Source organism: Lepisosteus platostomus, chromosome 1, assembly GCF_059453375.1.
Source record: "Lepisosteus platostomus isolate fLepPlt1 chromosome 1, fLepPlt1.hap1, whole genome shotgun sequence".
NCBI classification, from domain to species: domain Eukaryota; kingdom Metazoa; phylum Chordata; class Actinopteri; order Semionotiformes; family Lepisosteidae; genus Lepisosteus; species Lepisosteus platostomus.
In genome coordinates this window covers 49200362-49217230 of record NC_142611.1, presented here as the reverse complement: position 1 = coordinate 49217230, position 16869 = coordinate 49200362, and the positions used below count along the sequence as shown (strand labels likewise).

At 40.5% G+C, this 16869-nt stretch overlaps 1 protein-coding gene across 1 annotated transcript in view; it reads right to left on the bottom strand.

Annotated features, from left to right (window-relative positions):
* Positions 1-16869, bottom strand: part of polr1a (RNA polymerase I subunit A) — a 46809-nt gene that overhangs the window by 26475 nt on the left and 3465 nt on the right. Inside the window, exons 5-19 of the mRNA XM_088630857.1 lie at positions 16203-16288; positions 15364-15476; positions 14044-14130; positions 13527-13635; positions 11995-12157; positions 10624-10797; positions 10217-10339; positions 9283-9510; positions 6333-6587; positions 5751-5942; positions 5105-5254; positions 4574-4757; positions 3310-3392; positions 1114-1272; positions 175-273 (exon numbers count right to left, since the gene is read on the bottom strand). Coding sequence (XP_088486983.1) covers positions 175-273; positions 1114-1272; positions 3310-3392; positions 4574-4757; positions 5105-5254; positions 5751-5942; positions 6333-6587; positions 9283-9510; positions 10217-10339; positions 10624-10797; positions 11995-12157; positions 13527-13635; positions 14044-14130; positions 15364-15476; positions 16203-16288 — 2205 coding nt within the window. The remainder of the gene's footprint in view (positions 1-174; positions 274-1113; positions 1273-3309; positions 3393-4573; positions 4758-5104; positions 5255-5750; positions 5943-6332; positions 6588-9282; positions 9511-10216; positions 10340-10623; positions 10798-11994; positions 12158-13526; positions 13636-14043; positions 14131-15363; positions 15477-16202; positions 16289-16869) is intronic.

Here is a 16869-nt window from a genome sequence, read left to right as displayed (position 1 = left end):
AAAAACAAGAAATCTCAAATTATGCAATGGGTTCACAAACTTTCAAGCATGACTGTATTGTAATAGCGCAGTAATCATTTGGTTTTGTAGTCTGGATCACTATAGGAATCTCACATTATTACACAGACCTCAGCAGGGCCTTGCTGATGTCTGCACTCAGCACTGTGGCTTTACCTGCATAGTGTTGACAGTGGAGCCCTTGGCCCCAGACTGCACCATCAGCTGGAGGTTGTTCTCTGGGAAACGTCTGTGAAGACCCAGGGGCATGCACACCTGAGAAGACACAGATTGCAGCATGAGCCAACAGAACACACTGGGGACATGGACAGAAAACTGGCTAATACATGAACATACAAATAACCTTTAAGGTTCTTATAAAATTATCATCACAAAATCTCTGCAAACGTTAATATTGGAGAATCGCCACTGAGAAGAAATATTCAGTGCACTTACATAACTAAAACAAGCATTGCAAAATTCTCCCTAAAACCACAAGAAAAATCAAATTATCTATAGATAGATACTTTATTGATCCCGTGAGGGAAACTGCAGTGCAATTGCTACTCATGATAAAATTACAGATAAAGGGCTTCCTAAAATCTGACTATTCTGAGGTTAACTCTAATTAATTTTTGCTGATTCAATTATCAACAGAAATCATTGTCAAAAGAAAGAAATGGAAATACAATCATTAGAGCTCATACAATATACCTGAAGGGTATTTCTCTCTCATAAAAAACAAAAAGTGTTTTGAGGTAAGCAACTGCATATTGTGACTCTGGTTAAGCAGAGGACACGATTTATAGAACACACAAATACTTTGGGGAGATACGTGCACTTCTGGGACCAATTACTCAATGATTAATAATGGGATGCACTTGAGATGGTACAGGAGTTAAACTGAATTAAGTGGAACAAACCTATGACTTGCCAGAGCGAGCGCCTAGGAGCTCTGTACAGAGCTGGGTGTTGCAGGAGCATTAGCAGGCCTCGCATTGCCACATTTAACAATCGCAGCAGAAAGAGCACCCGAAGAGAAAGTGTATCAAGAACTGAAAGAAGATATAAAGTCAAGAGACAGAAACTGCTCATAAAGTGGTGAGACGCACCAACCTTATTGATGCCATTGCTGACAAGGTTGGCCTGCTCCTTGAACTTGAGGTCCACCATGTTGAAGTCTCGCTGGTCGGGGCTGAGGTGGGCATCATGCCACTTGTCCCTGGCCTCACTTTCCGGAACAGTCTCGGGGAGGTTGAAAGCAGCTCGCACAGCCTGCAGCAGGACAGGGGTAACTTCACTTACACAGCCAACACACAGCACAAAGGGGGTGTATTATATACAGATAACGACAACTGTTTTCTATATACTATCATATCATCTGGATCGGTGGACAACTTGAAAAACTGTTGCTTAGACAAGTGTTTCGGACCAGTTGCACACCTTTTAGAATATCTAGGTACTCTACTAACATAGGACAAATTTTAAACAGTTGTTAATTCTCTTTGGTAAAGGCAAAGAAAAAAAATCTTGATAAAACCCAATACAGACAATGTCTGAACACATAGGGTACATTCTATAATAACATAATAGTGCAACTGACAAACGTAAAGATATTCTAACTTTAATCAAACTTTACCTTAACTTGTGCGAAGGAAAGGCAGAAATCAATATAGACTATTTAGACTTGGTATAAAGTGCAGTGATGTTTTTTTTTTCTAGCAGTTCAAGTTTGACCTTGTATAATTTTTAAAATAAAGCATTATCATTTAAACGAAACTGAAAAATGAAGAAATTATGTCTGCTGTATATATTTAACAGGATGAATCCTAAGTCATAACCTGGTATTTCTGCTATGTACTAGAAATAGAGGTATTTTGTGACATTTCTGGCTTCAGTCTTACTGTAAAAACAGAAAATGTGAAAACACAGCTGCACTGGCTAAATCAAGGACAACCCACAGCTGTGAGGGCTCTTTACAGGCACACTCCTGTACTTTGGCATCTATTTGAAGAAAGTCTAATCTTGTCATAAAGACTTCAAAATCTGATTCACACTGAGGTGTCTCTAGCATATTTCAGTCTGTGTTTTGGGCCCATGAGACCACAATTAAGACTTGGAGGTTAGTAGACTCACAAAATCACAAAAGACACTTGAGCACAAACCACAATTTTACATCTTAATAAATTTCTTAAGTTAACTTTTCTGTATCTTTTCCCCTTTTGAGCAACAAAGGAATTCACATTCTCAGATATTTTCAATGATGGCTTTTGCACGTTACAGAACTTGCAATTAACTCACAAACAGGCTAGATGGGCCCAAAGACCTCCGCTCGCTTGCAGCTTTTCTTAAGTTCTAATCATAATGAGGGCTTCTAGGCTCTTCTTTGCTTCTATGCTGAATGGAGATGCAAGTAAAGTGAGCCTGTGGCATAACCTGGGGGTTGAGGGTTTCTATTCACCCAATGCTATCTTGGCATGGCAATCTGCTTCATATCAGGGGTAAAACAGCACGCATGGCTTTCTCTCTTTATGTATTTTTATAACAGGCTTCATATACAGTAGTACAGTACAGTATCTGCTGAGCAGTACTTATTTGGTGCAGGAACTTGACCGTTGCAGATGAGGCCATTTCGTGGGACAATATTTGGGATAATACAGCCTCCAAAAATCCTAAATATTGAATGATACACTTAAATTCCCTTCACTCAGAGGATCTGAGCCCTGACACTAGGAGACACTGTCTCCTGAAGATTGTTTAGAACACTCTGTCCATGGAGCATGTGGACACATTTTTACAAGTTCTAGGAGTGTCAAGATGTTGCATTCTGGGAATGTTTTGTCCATTATTATTAAACAGGGATATTACTCTTGCTGGATGATGACTGCAATCAGAGCAGCAGAAAGTGAACTGGCTGACTGTAGCTACAAAGTTGTCTGCGCTGAACTGAGAGTCTCTGCATCCCCCCTCCTGGCCTCAGAGGGTCCGAGCCTGTCCTGACAGTATCTCAGTGGAGCTCTCTGTGCCACTAGGGAGAAAGTGGAGGCTTGATGTCGTGCTGTCGCCAACACAGTCAAGGCCTTATCCCACAGGAGTTCCTTTGAGGTCGTATTTATGAGGTACATAGGTAGAAAGGTGGAGGGGGGAATACTATTGAGTGCTGAATTATTATTTTAGTTTTTGGATTGTATTTAGGAAATTTGCTAAAATAATTTGTTCACAAAATAATTAAAAACCTCACAGGCAAGGAGGCTGCCACTGACTGATTGTTGAAAAACATAATCTTGCACAGACAGAGCAACAATACTCTACCTTTGCCCCACATTCGGTAGACTCTACAATGATCTTCTTTCTCTTTTTATTAGCTCCAGGCTTCACCAATATATCTTCCACACCTGCAGCAAAAAAGATTTTACTGTTAGAGCCTGTATTCATTACAAGAATGGAAATTGCTATTATTCCCTCACAGGTTTGTTTGTAATTTGATCCCTTCAGTAGTAGACAACCAGAAATATTAAAGTTCTTAACCTTATTTGTTTGTTCAGTATGTGTATAGTTTTTTAACAGTGGTCCAATGCATTTTTCAGTGAATTAAAAATTATCTTCTCAAGGTCAAATAAGCATTTCTTAAAGAAGAACTGCAGTCCCAATACCTCAGACTTGTTATTAAGTCTCAAATACAAATACAAATACAAATTAATTGACAATATCTCAAAATCTTACAAATTTCAAATTAAGCACATAGTTTTGAACTCTGTGAAAGTACTGTGTGGTCTCCATTTTGTGGCAAAACACCAGTCTTACCACACACGAGAGCGAGAGTTTGTATGAATTGTGAAGCTTCCCACTGTAATGACTAATGTAATCTTATGGACAAGCGAATAAGTATAGGTTCTAACGTGATCTGCATGCAGAGTTAACAAGTAATTTGTATTTGTTGGCAAAAACATGTAAAAGTCGAGAGCAGTATTTCTATTGGATTAAAAGAGATGTATCAACTAGCCTGCTCTTTTACAATGTCACAGGGCTGCTTCATGTCACCGCAAGTTTGTTGCCCTGCTCCGAATAATAGAATATGCTGCATATCCTGTAAATGTCTGTTTTTTATGTCAAGTGGAGGATTTATGCATTACTGTGTAGATTTTTTACTTTCATTGTGGTTTGAAATGCACTCATCGATGATGATTCTTTTTTTAACCCCGAAATATAAAATTGGTGTTGCAGCTCCCCTTTTAAAGATAACGTACAACATACATACAATGGTAGTAAAATGAATTGCAGTCCACACCAAGTATTTAGTTGGCCTTATTCAAGTCATAATCACTATGAAAGTTAAAGGGGGACCAGCAAACCTGATGAATTGGGTTTTACAGATGTCCCCACAGCGGAATACAATTTCTGTCTGAAGAAATAAAAACTGGTTCAATTATACCTAGAGAGCTGAAAAGAAAACCATATAGCTCCACGAGACCCCTGCTCTGAAGGAAATGACGGGGACACATGGGTCACACGCACACAGCCCTGCTGAAGAATGCAGCAGGCTCCCACTCTGTTCTGCACAGCCTGAGCTCCTTACCCATGGTGAAGCCCCTGTACAACTGGAGGTAGGCTGTGAAGAGCCGGGCCAGGCAGCTCAGCAGTTTGCCACTGGTCTCCCCTCCGTACAGCTCGTAGCAACAGTGAACCAGCCCGTAGGCCGAGCTGCCATAGTGGGCCTTGTCCAGAACTCCACACAGCAGCTCTCCATCCTGGATTATGACCTGCAAGAAAAGGGCACCACTGGAGTGGATACTGGGGAACTGATCTTTTATGGGTATGGAATTTCTTCACATGTTAAAGGAAGCATCACATATGTTTTTCCATCATTAGTGCCCACAGAGAAATGTTACAATAAAAGGTCTGACAAATACAATGCTTAAGAAACCTTAAGACAAAGACTATTAGTAAATAATGGCACAAAGAAAATAAGATGGCACACACAGTGCATATCCCACAGTTATAGTGAGTTCCATTTCTCCTTGAAGAGATGAGACAGCTGAAGCTCTAGCATGTTTATTACAAAATGTCTCACTCTGCGAGTGCTTCACGAGACAAAGGGATGCCCTACCTGGGACTCACACATGGAGTCTGGGTTGTAGCCTGGGACAGGTCGCGGTGGCTCTTTGATCCAGGCCTTACTGGGAATCTTGGCTTTCCCTATGAGGTTCAAGGGTAGGTGTTTTTCTGGAATTACGTTGATCAGCAAGGTAGAAACAACCTAGACAACCAGACAAACAAGCAAGTTAAACGAGATTAAATTAATTCTTTCAGAATTCAACTAGCAGTTACGGTGAAAATAAAATATTAAAGAACTATCAATTTCTAAAAAAAGTTCAATTTCTTATTTGCCATTTAATGAGTTTGAAGTTATCAAAGTGCTTCACTAAGCAAATTTTGCATCATCATACATAATAATCTTATTATTAGGGAATAAACACTGAAGGCTAATGAGATCCTTAATGTACTGAAAATGGTTCTGAAGTGTTTACAAGTATTACCTGAGACATGCTAGCAATCATCCCACCCATAAACGAGTGTAAAGAAAATTTTTACACTAAGAATAACAGTTTGGGTTATATTTAGTTTTTTTAAGAAAAATGGTAGAGGTTTTAACACGTCAGCTGACACAAGGTGTGCAATTCTTACAACAGCTTTACATTTCAACCATTTTCAGTGAGCCCTGTGAGTACGGACAAGCTTTAGACTAGAGAGACCTGTTTCCCTGTCCACAGGGCACATGGCTTCAGCACTGCGGGGGGCAGCACGCGGACCCTGCCCCTCTTGTCCGTCAGGCCTCGGTAAACCAGCTCCATGTACTGGTCTCGTGTGAAGAAGCAGCCGCGTATTGTCATGCTGGTGCCCGACACCATGTGATCCTGAATCAGTCCTGCCAAGGGCTTCCCGTCCTGAAACACAGGAAGCAAGTGAACCAGGCAGACCTGTCACTGCAGGCGCGATATAACGGCAGTTATAGTTTAAAAATAAATATAGTTTAAATATGTGTTAGTCTTTGTGCCTGCATTTCAAAAGGACCACTGAAGGATAAAGTTTTATTCATTTCTGCAAACGAAGATGGCATGTTATCAAATTACAGAATCCAAACACTTCATTCAAAAGTATTTTTGTGTTCATTGTGTCCTTTTTTTGTGGAATAATGAACAGGAAAAAATAACTTCTCTTAAAATTTAATCTCAGTCTTATAAGTGGTGTAAACTATTCAATCCTATTAAAAACTGTTTTAGAGATACATTATCTTAAGTAATTTGATATGATACTGCCACTATGTTTCTTGTTACCTTGGGAACCAGATACTGTTGGTCAGTGCTGACAAGATTATAGGCCTCAGCCCTGCCCAGCTCACTCTGGGGGAAGTGTGCGTTCATCTCATCGCCGTCAAAGTCAGCGTTATAGGCTTTGCAGTTGGCATAATGCAACCGCAGAACCTTCTCTCCAGGCAGGATGCGGGCGCAGTGAGCCTGGATGGAGGGCCTGTGCAGTGTGGGCTGTCGGTTTAGCAGCAGGACATCACCGTTCTTAATGTGCCGGTTGACCTACCAGAGAGAAACACTTTTTTTCACTTTCATTTCAATGTACAAGCTGCATTAAGGGCCATGTTAGAGTAATTATTACCCACCAAACAATTGCAAATGACAGATTCAGTGGGATTTACTAACTTCGTAGTGAACTTTTTTTATAAGCGATTTTATCAAAATCGACAAATCCCATCAGTGAAGGACAGGTGCTTGTGGAACTCCAAAACCATATCAGATTATCTTATTTTGATATTTTAAATGTTTTTAAAGTAAGGATATGTGGCAGGTCCTCCAACTGGTAGCATGGCAATGAGGGACTAATACACATTAACACCAGTTATAGGGTCCCTGCACCTTATTTTCTGTAACCTAAATAAAGCTGTCTCCAAGGAGGAGAAAACTGTCCAGACCAGACCAGCCTTGGTGAAAATACCCACTCCACCCTGACTTCGTCCAAAGCCTGTTTTTCCCCATCAGATTCCCCTGTAAACCAAACTGTAATGGAACTCAAAATTTTTTTCACTTTCAAGCCTTAACCATAAGGGAAAGGATGCCTGCTTTTCCCTTATAACCTACAGGGGTGCCTGCTTCTAACCTTTTCCCCTTACTGCAATACTGACACTAGCCTTACGCCATGTCTAGCTGAATAGACAACTTCTACAGTGCTCATAACCTTTCAACATAGAAGTCTCAATTAAATGGACCTCAGGAGATCTTTCTCTCACTGCAAAATGCCTGGACTTATTTCTGTCTGGTCTCTAAGCTGCGCAACATTGGCTCAAAGCAACAGATGGCTGAAAGACACAGCTGCTCCATTACAGGATATCATTAAACTGCGTATACCTAGAGCATCAGCAATTCTACTGTGACACCAAAAATACTGTCTTACAAGAGAAAACATCCATAAATTATTTTGCACTACAGCTGTAATCAAGGAAGGAGCTAAGATTCATAGTTAATAAAGGATACAGACAACAAAAGGGTAGATACACTATAAAGATGCACATATTAGGAAAAGGTACTTAAAATCACTTTAATGCATTAAATTCTGCATTTATTTCAATTAAATATCTTCAAGTACCACAACGATATCGCACAGCCAGCAATCCCAGGTAGAGCGTCATTTTTTTTCCAGTGTGTAATTTGCACTAAAATACCACACCCTAAACAAACAGATGCAATATGGAAAGGTTTCATTAATGTGTCCTGAAATATAGTACAAAATAAATACTAGCCTTGGGTCTCAGAATCTTCAATAAAGAGAATAGACCAATGATAAATAATTAAAATTGCTTGGAATGTTGACTTAGATAGTATTGACCACTACCATCAGATTTAGTTCAGTCAAGTACACTTGTGGGTTAACTAGGGAAGCCCCAAGTAATAACTCACGTTATACGCTTAATAACCCCGCCATAGCAGAAAATGAATACATTTGGGCTATTCTGTGCTTTTAATGTTCTTTGTGAAGAATGTTTCAAACACTAATGAAAGATGCTTTTAGTGTGACAACATTTTAATAACAAATGTGAATTACAATACCTGACCTGTCCATTCATATTCAATTTAGAATTATGCTAAACTTCCTTCATAAACATTGTCGTTCACTAATCCCTGATAACAACTGAAGCCAGGATCGACAGACTCAGACACTCAGACAGCCATTTCTTCCAACCTCACTTCTCTGGCCAATCTGGTGGACCTAAACACATTCAGAAACAAGGTTTGATGCCAACTATCCTACTAGCCCAACAGTTTACCACTCTGCTATCTCATACGGTAAAAGCTGTTAGCCCCTTGATGAAGTTTCTTTCAATTGAAAGAGGTTGAAGATAATCCTTAGCCAAATAGTTAAGGAAATCCCAAGAGACTAGAGGTTCCAAACAGACTCTCTCATTTATAAAGTTTCTTAAATTATTATGATCAATGCAGCACTGCCTTTAATCAGTGCAAGAGCAATTTTGAAATGACTACACACTCCTGGCCAGGCCATCACACTTTGATATCTCCATCAATCCTTTTTTGTTCATGATCTTCCAGACTATGACCTATTAATTGGATGGTGTTTAGCTGTAATATCTTGCAAGATTACAAATTGCTGCCTGTGAAAACCCCAGGCAGTGAAGGTTCCGTGTGCTGGCTCAGTCCAGCCTCCAAAATACAAATGTGTCACAGAGATGTTGTGTTGTGTTGGGGCACACTGGTTCCCTTTAATGTATTTCTCTATTTTGACCAGGATTCACATTCAGCAGGTTAATGTGAACCCAATCAACTCTAAATTCATAAATGGACTTGATCAGTAAATGATCAATTAATTTGAAGTGAAATTAAAGATATTCAACATCCAAAATCCATATAATTCTTTAAGAACTGTTTAAAATATCAGTTTGTGCACAAGATCACTGAAATATGCCAAACCAAAGGTACACACAGCGTGTGCTGCACACAGATCTGTGGGTGCCTTTGACTCACGAGGAATAACTAGGTCAGGACGAGTCTGCACTCAGGTATTCACCTCTGTCCGTTTTTTCAAGTTCCATAAAAACAGCAAACAACGTTTCAACTAATTTTTGTTAAAGCAAGTCTGAAAGGACCCCTCTAACTGAGCACAGACCTTTCTGGAACTAGCGATCACTCGTAATGCTAGAAAAAAGTCCAAATAAACCCTCGGTCCCTCCTGGTCTCCTGAAGAGAGCGACAGGGCAGGACTTACAATTTTCATAGACATCCTCTGCGGGCCGGTGCAGGGCGTGAGCAGCTGCTTGGCGATGGCCTCTCTCTGCGTGCGGTTGGTGGAGCTGAGGACCGTGCGGGAGCCGTCCTCGCTGATCACCATGGAGGCGCCAGGGTGCACGTCGGGCCCGTTGATGACCGCCTGCCGCAGCTCCTTCACGTTCCAGGGCGTGACCGGCTGCGGGTACGTCAGTTTGGTGGCAAACACCTGGTGGTACATTTGACACCATTTCTGGCCCCGGCACTTTTAACACGGCTTTGGCGTTTCAAAAAGGGGGAAAAACACTTGAAATTTAAAAGCTAAACAAACGTTTTACCACTGAATACATGGTATATGGTTTAAAACAAAAATCACCCCCTGCCAAGTTATACAGCTGTGTAAAGGACAACTGTAACTACTATAACAAACTGTTTTGTTTTAAAAAAACTGTTAAGGTCCTTTTTGAATTCAGAAACATTTTGCATAATGTACGTGTAGTGTAACCATATTCATGTTCACACTTATCTGATACTTTTCATTTGTAATGTAATTATAACTAGAATTACTGCAGCATTCCTTCAACTGACTTTGTGATTTGAGTCTTATGTTTTTGCGTTCATATCTTTAAAGAATAATGTCACAGCGTTGTGTTTTAACTGCGCAGGTTTTCTCAGGGGTTCTCTGGTTTTCTCCCATCCCAAAGACATACTGGTAGGCTAACTGGCTTCTAAGAAAACTGGCCCTGGTGTATGTGCGTGCATGTTTGTGTTTTGTTTTCCAAGTGTGTTTTGCTTGCCAGGATAGCCTCCGGCTCCTCCATGACTCTTTACTGGATAAAGCAGGTTAGAAAACGGGTGGATGGATGATGGATTAACTGGCACCTGGTGGGCTTGATGGGACTCACACAGGCACATGGATGGCTGAACATGCTTACCATGGGTATTCCAATTTCATTTGTGCCAATGTACATGTCTGGACAAATGACAGAACGAGCTGCGTAGTCCACACGCTTCCCCATCATGTGTTTCCGGAAGAGACCCTCTTTCTTCTCCAGCATCTGAGGAAGAAAACCGGCATGTCTGCTGGGCACCTTTCTCATCGAAGCTTATCACAATCAATGCAAAATGTTTTAAACAGCAAAACGTTTCATGTAAGATGGGGAAAAGAAGACCCAGGAGGTTGATGTGTGTCTTATAAAAACACAGTCATACCACTCTCTTCCCCGCCTGACATTTTGTAGGCAGAAAACAATGCAACCCGAGGTTCTAGGCAAGTTGTGTTAACAGGACAGTTTCTTTCACAATCACTGAAAAGGCAACAGGTCATGAAACCAACACCCACCTGCCGAATTCCTGGGAATTTATCACCCATGAGCTTGTCCATATCACTGTCAAACACAATGTTGACATGGCTCTGCAGATGGATCCAGACATTGTACAGCTTATCTGTGAGCGTCTGTCCTGGGATAGTGCTTAGGAAGGCCCTATCAGTTTGACTGGATTCCACCTCCAGCGCCTACAGTGACAGAAAACCAGAATATGTGAGTGTAGGTATGGAGACAGCCGGACAAAACATGACAGAGAAAGTGCAGAAATAAAAATTCAATATACAAAAAATATTTCTATATATTACCCCCCCTACGGAAGACACTAAGAATACATAAAAACCTCAGAAAGGTTACAAACAAGAGGCAATACTAGCTCATCTGATTCTAGTGACTAATTCATCTGGGGATTCTATCCATTCTTTTTATCCTGTGCATCAAGCACTATTTCTGAGCATTTGCATTATTATTTTCTCACAGTAGTTTTTTTTTCATTTGTACATGGTTATTAAATTATACCACTATCTTCTATGATGCCACTCCAAATATTAGAAGCTTAAGAAAAAACTGATTCTTTACATTGTTCATTTGCATTTGAACCAGGCTACTTAAGATATTTTAGTATTTTAATGCGGCAGTGTATGGTAGTGGGTAAGTCTCTGATCTCATGACTGCAGGGTTGTGAGTTCATTTTCCTGATGCCAACACTGCTGTTATACCTTGGGGTACAGCTGTTCTAGTCAAGTCTAGTTTATGGCTGTATAAACAGGGACCAGCATTGCTGGGAAGTAAATCCTGCAATGGGCCAACATCCTGTTCAGGGGTGAGGGGTCTTGATGCTGTCCTGTTTGCCTAACACTACGGATACTAGGATAAGCTCAGGTCCAATGAGCTGCCATGGGTTGGCCATGGATATTACCCACCAATGGAGGACCATTACATTCAGGGTTCTTCAGGACACGCAACTGTCTTTTCACATCTATATAGCCCAGCATTTTAAGACAAAGATAAGCTTTTGCTGCACTGGCTAGAGGGCTTGCCTTGTACTTACACTGGCAAAATCAAATTTAATATTACGAATCATTCAACTACTTTTACATGTCAATTGTCATTCCAAAGGTTCCCAAAGTGCTTGGGACCAGGTTCAGCTCAGGTCCAGCACCAGCTATCTGTGTGATGAATGGCAGCCATTTTGTACCAGCAGCCCCACTTCATCCGGGTCAGGTAGAAATGTGGAAAAGTCCCCAGTCACCATACTGGAGAGTCTGCTCCAAAGAGAAGAGTGCCACCTACTTGTTCACCAACACCATTTAAAGCAACTTATCTTTTCTTGGAAGCTTCCCAGCCCTGTACTGGCCAGGCCCCACGCAGACTGGTACTACGCTCACCTCTGCTGTCTCAGTCTCTGTGTGCTCAAGTGCCTTCTCCTTCTCCTGTGCCATCAGGGCCAGCAGCTTCCGGATCACCGTGTTGTCCTTCATCACTGCCTGCAGGTTCACCGTCTGCCCATTTGTGAACATCTGATCCCCCAGACGGTTGATGGGGCGATACCTGGGGGAACAGCGACATGTAGCTGCAAGATAGCTTAACAGCTGAAGGACCCATCACAAAGCTCCTGCACTGATGACTGACAGGCAAATCTCCGGTTAACTCTTTTGGGCCATCTACACAAAAATTCAATTTAAGACAAACTAAAATAAAAGGCCTTTACTGATAATTCAGTCCTTGCAAACTGATTAATAAAAATGTAATGTATGCTATACAGCCTATTTTTAATTTAAAGTAGAACTACATTATCAACTTTTCTTGGATAATGATTTCAATCCATCCATCCATCCATCTTCTAACAGCTTTATCCAATACAGGGTCTAGGGGGAACCCAGAGCCTGTCCCAGCAAGTAACGGGCACAAGGCAAAAGGTCCAATTTTCCCCGAAAAAAAACAATGAACCTGCCAGTACGTTGCTGGGCTAAAAGATAAAACACATAATTAACCCAGAACAGAACTGGGAGGCACTGTGACAAAAGTCATCCTTCAATACACAAAGATACATTTTTAAAACCCTTTGTGATTCTGAATTTCTATCTTATGTTATGACCCCAAATCTTCAAGTCAACACCACGTCACTATTCATCAGTGGATCATCACAGGCAGCCTGCATGACACATCTGGCCCACACTGATTGGTCAATAAAGGCACACCATCGTCTCGCTGTCAGGATTTTTGTGTGTTTTTTCCTTATTGGAAAAATAAAATGTAAAAAGATTTCGACTCTCACCAGGAATACTTATGTTGACTTACTGCAGATAAACAGAAGTAAAGAGATTGAGGTTGAACAAGACGAGTACAATGCTTGGACAGAAGAGCAGACATTTAGCCAGACCACGACAAGAAATACACAAACATACAATTTCCCACTAAACCTGACACTACTGCAGTTGGGTACGGCATACAAGTACACCATATTGACAGAACAGCTAATTAAGTCACTAGTCTCCAAGTCCTAGATGCCAAACATCATCCCGGGTCATCCCAAAGACGATCAGTAGGGCTTAGGCCTGGAGAGTATGGTAGCCACATCATGAATGTGGCATTCATGTGTTGTGAGGAAGCTTTTATTACACAAGAGATTATAATATTTCACATAGATTTATTTTACCAAACAGACACTTCTGTGTCTGTTTCTGTGTTGAACAGGAGGCATTCAAAGTAGGGTAAAGTAGACCTGTCACATCATTAGTTGAAGTGTTGTGATTGGTCAGAAGAAAAAGAGAGAAGAGATCATAACTACAAAGGTAATTTTTTTTGAAGACCCCAACCATATCCATCCTGGCACTTAACTTCACACTGACTGTCTGAAGAGGCCAACTGTGTAAAATAAAAGACAATTTAGAATATAGAACAATATAGAAAGTCTAACCTGGACGGAGGGACAACCAGAATTTCCAGAAAGAACACATCTGGGTTGAAACAGCTCTTGGAGTTCTCATAGACCTCCAAACCTGAAAACAGGTACTTCAGGAAAAACCCTGAAAAACAAAGAGATTCAGTACTGAACTGTCCTTGAAATATTTAGATGTTAGCCGACCATCTAACCAGACATGTGAGAAGATCTAGGAAACTACCAATGGTGCGAAGCTACCATCTGTGCAATTATGAATAAATGCCTTTAAGTCAGAATCCCCCCTAAACCACTTATTGCCATAAAACACAGATCTTGAAAGTTTTTTTTTTAAATAGCCACACTACCTTGACAGAAACTCTCCTAAAAACAAAACACAAAGTCTAGTTTCTAGCTTCTAAATTTGACAATAGAACATTGAAATAGGAATATTGTCTCCTACCATTTTATTCTTAAGCCCAACGCTACAGAAAAACTACTACCGCTTAAAACTGTCTTATTACTTCTGTGTCTGTTTCTAAGAATTCAGTCTTACCTTCATTTTCCCAAAGTCGCAGGACATGTTCTTTGGTGGTGCTGGGCGTCAGATATCCACGCTTCCCCAGTTGGGCTTCATTAATTACTACAAGCAGCAGAGATACATATTTTAGAAGCTTATACAGTACTAACAAAATGTTGTTTTCAAAATCACCTGTAAGAACATTTTAAACATAGGTGTTAGTAAAATGAACTCCAAAACACTAATATTTGAAGAAGGAATAACTGATAATAATTGCTTAGACTTATATAGCACTTTTCTGGACACTACACTCAAAGCACTTTACAGGTAATGTAAACCACCACCACCACCACCAATGTGCAGCATCCACCTGGATGATATGACAGCAGCCATAGTATGCCAGAACGCTCACCACACACCAGCTATCATTGGAGAGGAGAACAGAGTAATGAAGTCAATTCGTAGATGGGGATTATTAGGAGGCTATGATTGTAAGGGCCAATGGGAAATTTGTCCAGGATGCCAGGATTACAACCCTATTCTTTTCGAGAAACACCCTGGGATTTTTAATGACCACAGAGAGTCAGGACCTCAATTTTACGTCCCATCCGAAGGACGGCGCCTTTTTACAGTATAGTATCCCCGTCACTATACTGGGGCATTATGACACACGTAGACCACAGGGTGAGCGTCCCCTGCTGGCCCCATGAACATCTCTTCGAGCAGCAACCTCAGTTTTTCCCAGGAGGTCTCCTATCCAGGTTCTGACCAGGCTCACACCTGCTTAGCTTCAGTGGGTTCCCAGTTGTGAGTTGCAGAGTGATATGGCTGTTGGCCATATCATAAGAAGGTTCTGAACTTGGCGATGTACACATGTGTACACAATTTACCTTGTGGGAAACTGTAAGCTAAACAAAATTAGAGGACTTGAGAGGACTGGGTTGCACCTGCTAATTTAAATACTGCAGTACTTTTCTTCAAGTTACTAAGAACATACAAAAGCTTACAAATGCCATTTCTTGAAATAAGTCAGGGTATCAGTTTCTACAACATGGCTCAGTAGCTTGTTTGTGTAAACAGTGCCTCCTATTTTCATTTTTAAATGCATTTTCCCATGTTAAACATGAAATTGAGAACTTTGTCAAAAATACAGCTCAATGACCCTCAATCATGTGAAAAAGTATCCCCTTTCATTGGACACTACAGATGTTGTCCATCACCCCCTAGTAGGCAAACAATTACTTCATCTATCTGATCAATACATGTATATGGGGCCAAAGCAAAACTGCTATGTGATGCCTACAGAATAATTTAGGGAACTAGAAAAAATGTCAACTTTCCAAATGTCAACTTTACCTTCAGTTTCTTTCTGATTTGCTTCACCTGTCTTGCTTGCCTTATGCACAGATGAGGGCAAGGTCACTATAAGCTTGCTGTTGTGCTCCTTCCGGACAACTGATCGACCAGTTCTGTGGAAGAAGTTTAAAGAAAAATCAGCTCTTAAGAAAAGTGCATTAAACCATTTGCTGCACATTACCAGAAATAGACCACAGGTTTCCTCAGCCTGTTGCACAATGGCCACCCTGGTGATTTGCTAGAACCCATGACCTTGTGGCGATATTGGTGAAACCTGCTTTTGGCCTTTCTAAAACGGCTTAGCTGTAAATTTTAAAGAGGTGTGAAGTAGAAGGAGCTTTATAACTCCCCTTTTCTCAAAAACATGGGGCAAAACAATTAATCTCGATGTAAGACAAAGCTCAGGTTACGCAAAACTTCTTTAACACAACAGCATCACCTAACTGTGACCATGAAGGCTCGACCCTGTTTAATATGAACACACCCAGCTGCTCATGACTGTGCAGGTAGTTATTGACAAAGACAAGCGAGGACAGAGACACTGTCAGCATACTGTTTAGTCAGGTTTCACTGGAAAGCCAATGGAGCTGCCACAATGTAAAGCAAGCTGCAACACACATAAGTCTAATGCCTCTTCAATTTATCCAGTTCTGAAAGACAATGATACAACTACAGTGTATCTACAGTGTCAAGGAAAACAATGAAAGTGACAATGGATGTAACACTTGTGTGGATTTAATTTATTCCAGTGTGAAGTGACCTTTAAAATGGACTTACTTGCACCAAAAAGAACAAAGTTATATGAGTTGGCCTCTAGCCAGGGCTTTCATAGCACTTACTTGCAGTTTGGACATTTTCTAGATTTCACGTGAAGTTTCCAGAAATTGCTGATAAGGTTGTTCTTAATTTCACAAACGTTCTTTACCTGGAAAAGGAACAGCATAACTCTTTTGTCTAAATGTAAATACAGATCGGTTTATTTATGTAGGAGTTCTAACTGAATTAAAGTTTGTGAAATCTAAGATTAAGTTGTAATGATTGTTTTAAAACCTTTACAAGGCAAAGAAAAAGTTCCCATTCTGCAGCTTTTGTCATTTGGTTTTCTGACTGTAAAAACTAAAACTTTAGATTTCTCACAAGAAGAATTCTCAACAGTTTTAAAAAAGCTTCACTAAGTTCCATCTCAAATGCACCATACCCCTGTGATAAAATAGGACCAGTACATTAAATTTCCCATCTAAACATTACCTACTGAATGGACATCATTATTTACAGAAATCTGTTGTTTTTAATATCAATATTTTTACAATGAACAGAAAAAAATTAAATCATAATTCCAAAGTATGTCAATTATTGTGTGTGCTTATGAGAGTAAAACCCAGATGTTACAAATTCTCCTTCCTTAGTCCCAGTCAGACCTCCATCCCTAATGGCACAGACCTTAGGGCTTCTTAACTAAGCCTCCCTGGTTGGTACAGGCAAGCTGGTGTTGTGTGTTGCACAACC